Source organism: Rhipicephalus microplus, chromosome 8, assembly GCF_043290135.1.
Source record: "Rhipicephalus microplus isolate Deutch F79 chromosome 8, USDA_Rmic, whole genome shotgun sequence".
Taxonomy (NCBI): Eukaryota; Metazoa; Arthropoda; class Arachnida; order Ixodida; family Ixodidae; genus Rhipicephalus; species Rhipicephalus microplus.
In genome coordinates this window covers 102,668,608-102,683,191 of record NC_134707.1, presented here as the reverse complement: position 1 = coordinate 102,683,191, position 14,584 = coordinate 102,668,608, and the positions used below count along the sequence as shown (strand labels likewise).

Here is a 14,584-nt window from a genome sequence, read left to right as displayed (position 1 = left end):
ATAAAGGCAGGCTTCTAAATGAATTAGCAGTTCGAAGATTGCAGAAGGAGATTTATGTTGGTGATCTTTATGCTGTATTGGGGGCTGGCTGGTCCCGACGAAGCAGAAGAAGAAGACGGCCGACGGAGACGAAGGCGGCCGGCGGGGACGCCGACCAGCCCGAACACGCGGGTTGGCGCGAAGCGCCGAAGAGAAGAACAACCGCACTCCACGGTTACCCAACGCACACTTATTTTATTTTACAGTCACCTTCAAATCCTAGATGCCAGAGCGGCGCCCCCTGGCCTCCTCACATGTCATTCGGAAACAGACACCGACTACCCAGAACACAACAATCATCCCCTCCTCGAAAGACGTTCACCTATACACTGTTTATATTTATACATGATCGGTACCACTGTATTATACAAGGTACGTACGTTAGAACACATTAAAATTCAGAGCACGGCACACCGAACTCATACATCATGAGTCTTGAAAGTGCACTGAAAAAATGTACAATGGAAGTCCTGAAAGTTTACAGAAAAAAATGTACACAACTCAATACAATATTGATTTGGATGCATTGGACCTTTTCACAGAACAATAATGTTCACAAACAGTAATGAACAAGAGTTCTACATCACGTAGTCTTCGAACCGACGCGGCCTCTGCCGCTTTCGCTTAGGGTGGGCCCTTTTGGGTGTAGAATCAGGTGTCTCTGCACCTTGGTCACTTGTGCTCTGATGTGACACATCAAGAGCAGTAGAAGATTGTGAAGGCTCTGAACGAGCGGTAAAATTCGCTGTCTCAACAGAGCTCGCAGCACGAGCTCGGAAAGGACTTTGTGGACTGGAGTCCGGTTCAACGGTCTCAGCCACATTTGAAGGTTCGAAGTGAATCGTAAGACTTGGTGTACTTCAACCAGCGACACCGACTGGTAACTCCTCCCCCCTTGAAGAAGAAATGCCTGTACATGGAGGCCACATGTAACAGTCTCATGCGTAGTTGAAAGGCGTGAACGGAACGTGATGGGGACGACTTTTAGGTGTTGAAGGCGAATCCGTATGAAAAATAACAAGGCACGAAGCATTCCAGATGTTACCATCACTTAAGCGAAAAGAAGTGGGGCTAACCTGGCCCAAGACTTTGTAAGGACCCCGATTTGGGGCGCTTGCCTGGCACACGAACCTTGACTAGATCGCCAGTGCGAACTTTGGACTGCTTTGCAGCTCGACGGGTGTCGACATACTTTTTCATTGCTTGTTGATGAGAAAAAACCCTGGTACGGATTTGATCAGGAGAAGACACTGCAATGTTACGAGGCAAAGAGACTATGTTGAGAACAACTCGCGGTTGCCTACTGTGGAGAAGTTGAGCAGGAGACACTCCAGTGGTGCCTTGTGGTGTGAACCTGTACGAAGCTAAACATTCAGTCAAGACTTGCTTGAGGGGACGATGCTCTATTTGGGCGACCTAGATATGTTGCTTCAGAACGCGATTAAAGCACTCGATTTGCCCATTTCATTGGGGGCAGAAAACTGATGACCTAAAGTGCTGAATTCCTTGTTGTGAAAGAAAAGCCTCGAAATGTTGGGACTGAAACTGTGGACCATTATCTGTAACTATGGCATCAGGAAAACCTTCCCGGCTGAAGATTGAAGACAGAAACTCAATGATGACCTCAGAAGTAACCGTATGTGTGAAACAAAGTTCTGGCCATTTGGAATAGTAGTCGATGAGAAAAACAATAAACCGGGCATTTAGTGAAACATTATGCAAAGGACCGATGATGTCCATGCCGAGTTTTATCATCATCATCATATTCATCATATTTTATTTCCTTAAAGACCCCACAAGGGGGTATTATATAAGGGGTGGATGTACAGGATATAAAAAACATTTGCCACATAAGGGGTTGGTATACAGGATAAAAAACTTTTGCTACATTCAAAGTATAAAATATTGCTACATAGGTGTGGGTATATACATTGCCATAAATTTTCACTGACAGAGATGAGTTGTTACATTTTTAGCGAAAGTTGATGGGCAGGTGATTGTGACGACGTGGTTTGGGAGGTCGTTCCAGTCCTTCACAGCGCGTGGAAAGAAGGATGCGGAGAAGGTAGCAGTCCTATTGCGGTAACGGGAGACTTGGAGGGGGTGGCTGGTGCGGTGCGAATTGTACGTCGGAGGGATGACGTATGGAGGATGGTTGAGGGGTGAATGAAACAACTTATGAAACAGGGAAAGAGTGGCTATGCGGCGTCGAAGGGCAAGTGGCTGCAATCCAGATTGGGCTTTTAGGAATGAAACACTGATGTCATAAGAATATTACGACTGTATGAATCGGACTGAGCGATTTTGAATTGATTCAAGGTCATTGATTAGGTAAATCTGAGGTGGATTCCATATAGCGGAGGCGTATTCCAGTTTTGGCCTGATGAGGGATGTGTATGCGAGAAGTTTTACCTGTTGAGGTGCCAACGTGTTGAGGATCCAAGACCGATCAGGCCACTGGACTGGCTGCAACGAGGAAAATGCAGGTTTGGCAGACTTGTCGGCTGCCTGACATATATGGCAATTGTAAACTGCATGCTCGACCTGCTTGTCTAAGGCTGGCCACCAGTATCTGTCTCGGAGATCCTGTTTGGTGCGGAAAATGCCTGGGTGGGCCTCATGGGCAAGCTGTATTAGCTTGTTACGGAAGGAAGCAGGGGTAATCACGCGTTCATCGCGGAAAAGCAAGTCCTCGACACAAGACAATTACTGTCGGACTGCGAAGTAAGGCAAGAATTCAGAAGAGCACATTTGGAAGACCAACCTTCACGTAAATACTTGAGAACTTGAGACAAAGTGGAATCTGCAGCTGTAGCTGCCTCAAGCTTAGCTTTAGTAATGCAGGAAGTAACTAATGAAACAACTTCTTCATCCCGCTCTTCAGTAACCAGTATCAAAGAGGAAGGCGCGACAGTGCATCAGCAACCACGTTATTAGAACCTTTACAATATTGAAGACTGAAATTATAATACATGAGTTTGGCACACGAACGGGAAATGCGAATGGGGCGGCGGCCTTCGGATCATGCAGAAAGAAGAGCAACCAGTGCTTGGTGATCTGTTCGTAATGTGAAGTGCCGGCCCCACAAGTAAACATGCCATTTCTCATAGGCAAAAAGACACGCGAGAGCTCCACGCTCTCCTACTGAATATCTGCGTTCAGCAGGGGTCAATGTACGAGATGCAAAAGAGTTAGTGGTCAGCTGATCACCTCTGAGTTGTTGAAACACTGCTCCCAGTCCAACATCGGACGCATTCGTCGTGATGGCGATGGGAAGCTTCTCATTGAAAATACTAACAGCTAGCTTTGAGGCCAGTATTGACTTAACTCGAATGAAGCTCTCCTCAGCTTCAGCTGACCAGTTAAAAGGCTGTGCTTGTCGACGTAGAGTACGCAGTGGTTCAACATCAGCTTAGTGAGGGACAAACTTGGCATAATAACCAGCAAGACCTAAAAAACATTGCAAGGTTTTGGCATAAGTAGGCCGTGGGGCATGGACAATAGCCTGAACTTTAGATTCAACAGGTGTCAAGCCGCGGGAACTGACATTATGTCCTAGAAATTGTAACTCATTCACAAAAAAATGCACTTGTTAATAAGTTTCATACCACATTCACTGATGCGGTTGAGAACAGTATGCAAGTTAGCATCGTGCTCTTCGCGAGTACGTCCCCACACCAAAAATGTAATACAAGTAACAAAGAGCGCCATTACGACCCTTAGGAATAATTGACATCATTTTCTGAAACACTGCAGGGGCCGATGCAAGCCCGAAACACACGCGGCGAAACCGAAATGAGCCTTCGTGCGATACAAATGTGGTTAAGTCTCTACTGCACTCAGAAAGTTCAACTTCGTGATAAGCGGACGCGAGGTTCAGCTTGGAGAAACATACCGCTCCGCAGAGCTGATGAAGCAGTTCTTCCATGTGAGGAAGTGAAAAACCGTCTATGACGATCGCCTTGTTCGGTTCTCGTAAGTCGACGCATAGTCGAAGGAATCCATCTTTTTTCTTGACGATGACCAGTGGAGAAACCCAGTCGGAAGCAGAGACAGGCTCGATGATTCCGCTGGCTTGAAGGCGAAAGAGTTCCGCAGAGATTTGCTCACGGAGAAGAAGAGGAATGCGGCGCAGCTTGGCACGCACAGGGCACACACCTGGTCGACGCATCACTTTATGCACAAAACCGCGCACGCAACCCAGTTCACGGGTGAACAGGTGGTGGAATTCAGACGGCGCGTTTGCCGGAAGATCATCTTGGACGTCGACATGAGCACACGTCATAGACGCACTGACGATGTTGATAAACAAAGCCCTGACGGCATCATGTCCCAAAAGCGAGCTGCCATTGGCAGTTACATAAAAAGTAATGGAAGCAGTGCTACTGCAATAGGAGACCTCGGCTGTAAAATGACCTAAATTATCAATCGTTTCCTAGGAATATGTTTGTAGAACGACGTGTGAAGGCAAAAGCCGAATGTTGGAAAAATGACTATGAAAGTCAGCGGCACTGATTAAAGAGACTGAGGCACCAGTGTCCACAAGAAATGACAAGGGCACATGGCCCACTGAAGCTACGATGCTGGGCTCGGACGTAGTGTGGAGGCCATCCACATTTAAAACAGTGACCGTATTGGTCTGTGCAGTTCCCGAAGGAGCGGACGAAGAAACTGGTTCAGGAAGACTTGCTGGAAGGGAATTGCATACGGACTGAAAATGTCCGATTTTTCCGCACGCAAGACAAGTGCGGTTTCTCGCGGGACACTGCGCAAAATTGGCTAAATGCCGAGCCGATCCGCAACGTAAGCAATGCACGGTTGCGCTTGGAGAAGAAAATTGCGAACGCGAGTTAGGAGCTCGGTGCTGTTCCTGAAAACCAGAAGTTGGCGGAATGGGGTCGCTATATTGCCGGCTTCCTCGCCCCCGTGACGCAGAGAGGCCGCCATGTCGGCCGCCACGGAAGGACTGTGCAGGCGGGCGTCCATGTTGGCCGCCGCGCCAAGACGAAGATGAAGGGCCGCCGCCTTGGCCCCCTGCAGCAGAAAGTTGCTGCACTGGATGCAGAGCGAATTGCTCCAACTGGGAGCGAATAAGCTCGTCCGCTCGCGCAATCGAGAGGGCTTCGGATAATGAAATCGAGGAGCCTTTTTTAAGCATGCGGCAGCGGGCGTCTTGCGAGGCTACCCCGGTGAAAAGCTGATGGCGGATCATATCGGCCTCGAACGCGCCAAAGCCGCACGACGCGGCGAGCGTTCGAAGAGAAGTAATGAACTCGGCGACTGGCTCGCCAGGCAATTGTCGCCTTTCTTGGAATTTCACGCGTGCGAGATAATCGCACGAGACATCTTTAAAATGCTCATGGAAATGAGCAACAGCATTCTTGAAGGCATTGCCCGACGCTGGCGTCGGCGACGCGTTGGTGGCGTCCAAAGTGTAGAAGAGCTTTATCCCGGCAGGGCCGAACGCGTTGAGCAGCAGGGCCTTGCGACGCTCGGCCTTGCTGGCGTCCTCCCCGGCCGCGTCTGCGTAGGCCAATTTCCAGTCAGCCCACGGAAGTGGCGGGTCTCCGGGCGAAGGAAGAAATAGGGGAGGTAAAATAGGAGCCACCATTTCAAGCAAGAAGAATGGAGAGGAGCAGACGAGAAGAAAATGACGCCAGTACACTGTTTCAGGAAGAAGACAGAGGCGGCGTAGCTGAACGAAGAAAAAATGAAGCGACGCAGCACGCAGCGGCCACCTTGCTGGGAACAAAGAGTGTCTAGGGTTAGCAGGGTAGGTTCGTTAGAAGCAAGAAAAGGACGAACACGGAGAACGAAATGGGTTCTTACACGTCCTCGTCACCATTGCTGTGTTAGGGGCTGGCTGGTCCCGACGCAGCAGCAGAAGAAGACGGCCGACGGAGACGAACGCGGCCGGCGGGGACGCCGACCAGCCCGAACACGCGGGTTGACGTGAGGCACCGAAGAGAAAAACAACAACCGCACTCCACGGTTACCCAACGCACACTGAATTTATGTTACAGTCGCCTTGAAATCCTGGATGCCAGAGCGGCGCCCCCTGGCATCCTCACATGTCATTTCAAAACATAAACCGACAACCCAGAACACAACACTTTACTGTTGGATTATTGACATTCATTGTAGTGATGCGAGTAGAGTTTCTTGAACGAACGATTAAAAATGTTTAATTTTCAAGGGCGAAGCAAATAACATGATAAGGAAAGCTTGTGGCGTTTTAAGAATTAAGGCTGTCACATGCTCACCCTTGTGGTATTAGATCTGACGTTTTAGCATGCGGAAACCCGCCCACTGCAGTGGGTGAACCGATCTTCACACTAGAATGCCATCAAACTATAACGTACTTTTCAGGCATTTGGGTAGTGAACATACCTTGCCAAACTGCACTTGCAGGTCCTGATTGTTGGTTCGAAGAAAAAAATAAAGAAAGCTTCTTGCTGACTGCTTTTTTGACATCGATTTCCAAACTGCGTGAACTCTGCCGGAGTTTTTCTTTGGGACCATCCTGTTAAACAATGGCTGTCATCTTTTCAACTAAATGAGGATCAGTATTCTCTGTTTTCTTGGTATTTACAATACCTTTTGAAATACTGCGTTCTTAGTTAGATTCACTCGCGTCTTTTGAGCTACAATTCCTAAATGTGCTCCTGTCTACCACTCTCAATCAGCCATCTTATGCTTCTCGTATTGCGCAATGCACTGCTTTCAATATTTCGAATTTAATGGCCACTCGTTTTAAAGCAAGCCGACCCCTCACGATATTCCACCTAGTTGTTCTCCAATCGTAAGCGTTCCACACTTTCTACGGTTCGTATGGACCGTGAGTGAAGGGAAAATGCGCAGCTGTTGAAACCCTTCTAAAACTAGTTCCTGTAACTGAATTCTTCTGGTGGTTTTCTGTAGAGACAGCTTCCACAGGAGTCGTGAAAGACATCTTTCAGTGGCATATATAATGCATTTGAGTCAGGTGCAGTGCTAATCGTACTGCATCGGGTGTGCACTTGGCAGGGAGCGTTGGAAGTAAATAGAACATGTACCTTTGAAAGGATATGCATTTGTTGCACTTTGAGGTGTCTTCGAAGACGTCGTCCTTCTGGTCTGTATTAGGTCCTTGGCGTCACGTCATAGAAACGATCGTGGCTAACAGGAGGGGCAAGTGTTGCGCAGTATATTATCACACTGTTCTGGTGTAGCAGGCGTTGAATACTGATGCTCGAGATAATTTCTAGTTGTGGGCGCATAGAGAATCGCATGCAGAGGCACACAGTGTAAACACGGCCAACATGCCACGCGTTGTCTCCGGCGCGCCCCGGCACGCCCATTTCGTGATATCGTTTTCGAAGCCTGTCTTTCATGCCAAATAATTTAGTTCTTGTATTAGGCCTTGAGGAGTGTGCTGCAGAATATTCTCTTCAAGCGGGTGAGACTATCTAAAGAGAAGAAGTGAGGACAGGCGCGCTTAAGAAAAGGACAGCTATGGCTCCACGAGGAATTAACGGGTCGTCTCCGATCAACGCCTGCGGACCAGTTATTTTGTTACATTTGGTGCACAAAACCCGGGAGCCGCCCCTCAGAGACTTCCCTGATCAGAACTGGTGTCACCCAAGCACTAGCAGTGTTATTGAACCTTCTGCAGCAACCTGATCCTGATGCTTCCCAGATTAACAGCCATATGAATTTCCTGAAGGATAAAGAAGCAGCACTTTCAAGGCTCGACGGCGTCATTCTGGCGGCAGTGGACGAAACAGACATAGAACATTCAGTAAAAGCAGGAAGCGAGTACAGCCCCGCCACGGTGGTCTAGTGGTTAAGGTACTCGGCTGCTGACGCGCATGTCGCGGCATTAATCCCAGATGGGGTGGCTGCATTTCCGGTGCAGACAGAAATGTTGTTGGCCCATGTGCTTAAATTTAGGTGCACGTTGAAGAACCCCAGGTGGTCGAAATTTCCTGAGCGGCGTATTTCATAATCTAATGGTGGTTTTGGGATGTTCAACCCCACATATCATCAACAGCAGCAGCAAGCGTGTACAACGAAAAGATTCTTTACGCCGTGTCACGAGCCAAGTTCTGGCTACAAGAGTGTGAGAAGGCAACCAGAATGCAGGCGCGAGCCACTGGAGACGGGCCAAACAACCACGAATTTCTGCAATTTAAAGAAGCAGCATGGTAGGTGAGAGCGCACCGTCCGCTTGCGGTTGAACTGCTCGAGCTCCAGATACTACCTTTTGATGGCAGTTTTCGTGAATGGCAGTCCTTTCGGGACCATTTTGGTGCTACCATCCACAGGAATACCGAACTGCCACGAGTAGAAAAATCCAAGTACCTACTTAACTACTTTACCCGGAGCGCGAAATGAGCTGTCGAAGGCATTCGTCTAGCAGAGCGGAATTATGACCTTGCAATCAAAATTCTACAGGATCACTTTGGACGCCAGGATCTACTTGTGAACGAGCATGTTGACCATCTGCTTGCGCTAAGTCACATGAAAAGCTCGTCAGACGTCCTAAGGCTTCGTCTGTTGCATGATAGTAAGCAGTTCTACATTGGTGTCTTGGAAGGCCTAGGAGGTCTAGGAGATGTGCCCGGCCTGTACACTGTGTTCTTAAACCGTGTTCTTATGCGATGTCTGCTGTAGGGTCTCGCCATTACGCACAGGCAGAAGTCAAAATAATCAAACAGCACCTCCAGCATCGCCCAAATGTCTAAAGATCGAACGCAGCTAGCTGGGGATCAACTATCCACCCAGCGAGGAATGGAATGATGGAGCGGCTGCACCGTCCACTGAACGCATCTTTAACAGCAGAATTGGGTAGAGAGCACTGGGTATAGACAAGCTCGTTCTCCTCTCCTGCAGGCCTGCGTACCGCAATGAATGAAGACCTCGGAATCACTGCAGCAGAACTGCTGTACGGTTCTACAGTTCGACTTCTGAGAGAATTCTTTCGTGAAAACCGAAGGTTTACTTCGACACACGGAAAGACAACATCCCTGGTTGGAACACCTGCAATTTAATGTGCCACGCGTCAGATGGCACCAAAAAGTGTTTTCGTTCTCAGGCATGAAGGTGGTAGCCCATGTGTTCGCGTGGCGGGACAGAGTGAAGGCGTCATTCATTATTGAGTATGACGGGCCATTCCATAAGGTGTCGCAATCGTAGAAGACTGTGGCCATTCGTCTTCGTGACAAAGAGGGCGTCATTTCTTTCGACCACATGAACCCAGCTTACCTCATGCACTGACTGGCACGTTTGATTTTTTTCTCACCCAGTGGTTTAGAGGGAGAGGGAACGTAGTGGTTGTTGAATGTTGGTGGTTGCAATAATTATAGTTGGGTGTGTATACTAAATCGTATGCAGAGGCGCACAGTGCACACGCAGCCGACGTGCCTCCCGTTACCTCCAGCGTGCCGTGGTAGATACGCAGCCACGTACCTTTTGTGTTATTGTTCGAGATGCGAAGCTGCTATTTCACTAGTATGTTTAACGCTGTCCATCAGTGTGTCCATACCAACGCTCTGCACAATGTTTTTTCCGCCGCAGTTGCTGGAACGATGCCAAGTAGGTCAAGTCGCAGCTACGCGATCACGTCACTCTCTCACCCGTGGCAGTTTCCGGCTCTTGCGCCTTCTAACTTGCTTCAACCTCCGCACTGCTCGAATTGTTCGACCACATGTCGAGTGCAAACACTCTTTAGGCTCATTTATCTGCAATTGAACTTACATGAAACCCAACCCGCCTCCCGTGTCTTAGCGTGTCAAAGAAATGTTTACTCTAGTGAAGGCTACACCGAGTTTCGCTTCACCACCCGCGTTGACACACGCTTCAGCCGGGTCAAAGGCGTGCGCGCCGCTAGTGCTAGGGATCTCATCATATGGTTTTCTTCGGGGAGATGGCCCATCAATTTCTGGAACCTGTTTTTCGTGCCAGATAATTTAGCACTTGTCTCCTGCTTCAAGGAGTGTAGGCGTATTGTTTTCTCCCCTACTTAGGGCGAGTACGCTACACGGTGTTTCTCAGTGCTCTTCTCAACTAAGAGGTGTTTATTGAAGCCGTGATGATATAGATATTGTTGGTAAGCATCGTACTTACTCATACAATCTTCTTGCTCTTGTTCCTGTACTATTTCTTGTCGGGAATATGGACCCTTATCAGTAGAACGCACGGTGGAAGCCGGGCGAGGAGAGCACATGCGCATTGCACATGCGTGGCACGAGCGTCAGCATCCAAAAAAGCTACGGGGGGCGGTAAAATGGCAGGCAGATAAGAAGGAGTACGAGAGTACGAGAAGGGCCCAGAGGCTATTCGGTGGCAGGCGAGCGATGGTATGGGGCGTCGGACGCGCTAGGTGCAAGGGTTGTTTCCTCGGTGCGTGCTACAGGGGCAACGCCTCGCGGGTTTTGGGGGCGTCGGTTATAAGGCGAGTCGATGGCCCGTATTGCACGGCGAGTTACGAGGGAGTTATATGGCATGATGTTATATGTTCAGTGATGGCTTTCCTGCCGTTTTTTTTCACTACGTATGTTCGATTGACCAGCAGTCTGCGGGGATTGTTCCTTCCGGGTTTTTTGTGTTCGTTAGTGCCGTGTTGAGCCAGTCCGAAACGCTTTCCATGATTATTTTGAGTCGTGCATTAAAGGCGGTTCTTTCTCTCAGCATTGTTGGCTCGACCCAGCGAATTTTGGCTCACTGAACCTCTTGAGCGAAGGCGGGGCCTTCATTCTATACTATGGTATAGCAATCAATCCCCTGTTGGCACAGTTGAAAGATTAGACAGATTTCCTACAGCTTCTATTCATGCGTAAAATTGCTCGTTCTTTCAACGTTTCTCGAGTGGCCGTTACAGAGCTTGCTCAGCTTTTGTGTACCTGTCACCACTTCCTTTTAGACACCGAATGTGACCAGGATTGTTTCTTTTTCCCAAGCTTTCAACCAACACTGTGTTGCTTTGTTATTAGTGATAAACACCAGCGTCTGCGTCTTGATTGCTCTTTGCAGTGTTTTGCACTTCACTTTCGTCGACACAACACCGAGACTATCTCTCTGCTTACCGTTGATTTAATTTATTTTTGCACGCAACGTGTGGGTACACATAACTTCAGCAACGCGACCAGCACTAACAGCTAAGCATGTCTATTCGTGTCGGGACACGTTCGTACTTTGTTCTTTCATAAAGTTCAAACTCAGGTCGCATCATGCCAGGTTTCCCAAGCGAGCTCCACATTTCACACTACGGGTGTTCTATGGTATCGAATACCACCACTGTCATCGAAATTTAGGAGATAGTGACAGATAGTGATTGTTCGTACTCAGATAAGACACAATTTTACGGAATGCTAGAATTTTGAAGTGCTGAAAAGTCAAAATTGTGGTGTCGTTGAAAATAACATTTCCCCATTTTTGTTGTGTTCTTCAAGCAGCGGTAGCTGCTACCTTAAAGAAGACATGGTCACTTGAGAAAAGGTTGACTCCAGTGACACACCGTATTTAGGATTTTTTTTAAAGCGCAAGCGAATAACATAGGCTGGGTACCTTTTTTGAACTCTTTCATGCACAGAACTACATTTGTGGCTGGAAACAGAGCTTTAGTGAAAAAATAGCAAAATATTTTGCTGGAAATGATTTTATCGCAAGAAAAAAGGGCAATTTCAGTTCGAAAATTATCAGTGGTCAACGTAAGTGACCACCATTAAGTAAGAGTCTACTGGTCACTTTCTGTGCCAGTACAACTCTTTATTTGTGTAGTCGTTAGCGTTAGCTACTCACAACATGCTTTCCTGCACTATAAACGTAGTGGGTACAGTACGTAATTTTATCTACATAAAAATACCTCTTCTTCACAGTCAAGTACGCCTCAAAAAGAACAGCAGCTGGAAGAAAGCAAACCTAACATGTCAGATTGAACCCCTATGAAGTAGCGTCATATCTGTCAGAATGCGAAATGCTTTAAAAAGTGCTAAGAAAATCTGACATGTGGAGTTCACGTGTTTTAAGAGAAACGAAATGAAGAAATGGTGGTCACCTGGGGTGGCCATTTTGCTAGAAAGAGCTAAACTGGCACTCACTAAAGCCCACAAAAGTTTGTAAGCCTTCCCCAATCTATGTTCTTGAGCCTTTCCCTAAAGATAACACTCTCTTGCACGTAACAATACAACTATTCCGCATACCTTTGGTGTTGTTAGTTATCACATCGGCCGCAATAGCGTCTGGTACAGTTTGCGATGTACTAATCGGCGAGCTTGTACAGCTACTTGCATTCATTTATGGGTACAGGATGCGCTTACCGAATTTCTTTTTTTACAGGCGCTGTACCTTCACCTGAAGCCGAGAACAACCACCACAAGTTCCTACTACGTCGTTGGCTTGTCCATGAACAATCCAGCTAGTAGCCAGGTTCTCAATTTGATGAAGTGGGTCCCCTGCAATATAGATCACGTATATTAGTCCGCTGAGTGCAAGCTCAATATTCTGCCACTGAGCCAAGCCGGCGCTTTCGTGTATTAGTGGAAAATGGCATATGTTTCATTGCACAAGAGTAATAATCGCGTACTCTATGTTCGGTTATACCAGTAAGTGGGTCCTTTTCTAGTGACGACGATAGGCAAGTGTTCACATCGAGGCAACGATGAAATGTGACAACGTGAAATGGAAATTCAACTCGATAACTTGCATACGAGGAACGCCAGCTCACCTACAAGCACACGATCGATGCTGCTTTTCAATATAGAAGTTTTCATCGTAGGCATGCGCAGGGTACCCCGTCAGGGCCCACTGTCCTTGCCAGACTCTTTCGTACATGTTTTTCGGTACTCTTGAACCAAACTTTCGAACACAAACGTAATCCAACTGACCGAATTTTTCATTTTCCTCCCCGTCAGGGGCTACAAAGGTGAGTCGCTGGCTTGTCTACGGTAATATGTAAACGTATGGAATTCAACCGGTGCCCCCTCCCAATCTGTCAATGTGCGGGGTTGAGTTCGTGCCCACAAGTCGGAGTCTCCTATGACCCCCCTCGCCCCCTCTCCCCTATGTGCGCTAACCTATGGTTCCCCACACGAACAGTAAGTGTGGATGGGAACAGAGAGCATGCCATTTATATTCAAATACGTGACTTTATATCTATCGTTCTTTGCCATCAGCAAAGTTCTTTCGCTGTAATAATAACTGTTGCTTTTTTTCAGGACCGTGTTTGCTCCATCGATGTTCATCGCCATTTCGCACCTCAGTTACCCGGTGAGGAAGTTCAGCGACTGCCGCATATTTCCTGTGGCTATGGACGCCCTACCTCCGAACCTCGTGCGTGGAAGAGACTACTCTTATGGACATACTGTTGTACGTATTTGCTTCAATTAACACTTGTAGTGTAAAGGTGCCTTAGGGTAAGTTGGGTTGTGACCTCGACGATTGAATATAAAAAAGTTCCATGATCGAGTTAAAAAAAAGACACTTGCGCGTCTAGCCATTCACTATTCCATTTTCCCGTGAGTGCAAGCGGTGTTAAATGTAGTATCGGAAAGATAGCATATTGGTGTTCCGTGAACTTCGTTATGACGACCTCCGCCACGACAGTGTATTTCATTTTTTCAAGCATCCTCGTGATGCTCAGGTTAGTACATGCGCGAGACAATTCTTATGCACGTACCTTTTTCCGCTTACATTTACAGAACGAAAGCTTGGCGGTACTTCGGGAAGTGGAAAAGCTGAGTCTCTCAATCCCTCTGGCGATCTCATTCAGTTTAAAAGGAGTGTACTATGTCCCCAGGCTTGCCCAGCCTGTACTAACACAGGACCACCAGTATGAATTATTCCAGCCTTGCCAAGACCACGATATGCCCTACTACGAGGACCCCAAAGGCGTGAGTGATATGCATATTTAACTCATCCTAAAAATAAGCGTACCGCCAGTGTTCATACGGGGCTTTCGAAGCTATAAAAAAACATATAACGGTTATTCTTGTTGTCCGCTTACTATGAACGTCCGCTACCTGTTCTAGCAGACGTTCATATGCTTCAAGGTGCTTGCAGAGTGGACATTTGGGGATAGTCGTCCTGTTGTTCTATGGTGGTCTGAAAAAAACTAGTGACATCACCACCACATATTGGCAAGCATATTCAATAAATATGATTTTTGTTGAAATGAACAAATAAACATAAACTAGTAAAGAGCATTATGTTATGCATATAGGCAATAGCACATCGTAACACACGTATCACTCGGGGTGGCATCTTTACAAGTGGTGACATGAAGCAGGTAGTAGTCACCCATAGTAGTCATGCTAGTAAAACGGCGCCAGAAAAAAAGACGAATGCACACAAAAAAGCAACAGAAAAAACAAGCGCCAACTCTCAACTCACCATTTGTTCGCATGTGCAGCACATAATTATGTACCCATGCGTGGCCTCATATAGATGACATCAACGCACGTAAACTTATGACAACAGGTGCGAGCAACCAACAAAAATACACGAAAACAATGTATCTTCCATTCAAACATAAAAATCTTGTTTTGCAAAGCTACAGACGCGGATC

At 47.4% G+C, this 14,584-nt stretch overlaps 2 protein-coding genes across 2 annotated transcripts in view; one reads left to right on the top strand and one right to left on the bottom strand.

Moving 5' to 3' along the window:
- LOC142769301 (uncharacterized) overlaps nt 1-14,334 on the top strand; it is a 59,803-nt gene extending 45,469 nt beyond the window's left edge. Inside the window, exons 5-7 of the mRNA XM_075872431.1 lie at nt 12,358-12,464; nt 13,236-13,386; nt 13,719-14,334. Coding sequence (XP_075728546.1) covers nt 12,358-12,464; nt 13,236-13,386; nt 13,719-13,931 — 471 coding nt within the window. The 3' untranslated portion in view covers nt 13,932-14,334. The remainder of the gene's footprint in view (nt 1-12,357; nt 12,465-13,235; nt 13,387-13,718) is intronic.
- Nucleotides 2,448-7,520, bottom strand: LOC142769187 (uncharacterized). Its single transcript, XM_075872183.1, has 3 exons — nt 5,869-7,520; nt 4,962-5,562; nt 2,448-2,505 (listed from the first exon to the last, which is right to left on the bottom strand). Exons 1-3 carry the CDS (start codon nt 5,882-5,884, stop codon nt 2,448-2,450), a joined length of 675 nt encoding a protein of 224 aa, XP_075728298.1. The 5' UTR covers nt 5,885-7,520.
- Nucleotides 14,335-14,584: the final 250 nt, after the last annotated feature.

Excerpts from the sequence above, each read along its gene's own strand:
- LOC142769187 (XM_075872183.1), bottom strand. Across the intron at positions 2,506-4,961 it reads GGCCTCTCTGCGTCACGGGG|CCAGTCCAGTGGCCTGATCG; the intron begins GCGAGGAAGCCG and ends TCCTCGTTGCAG.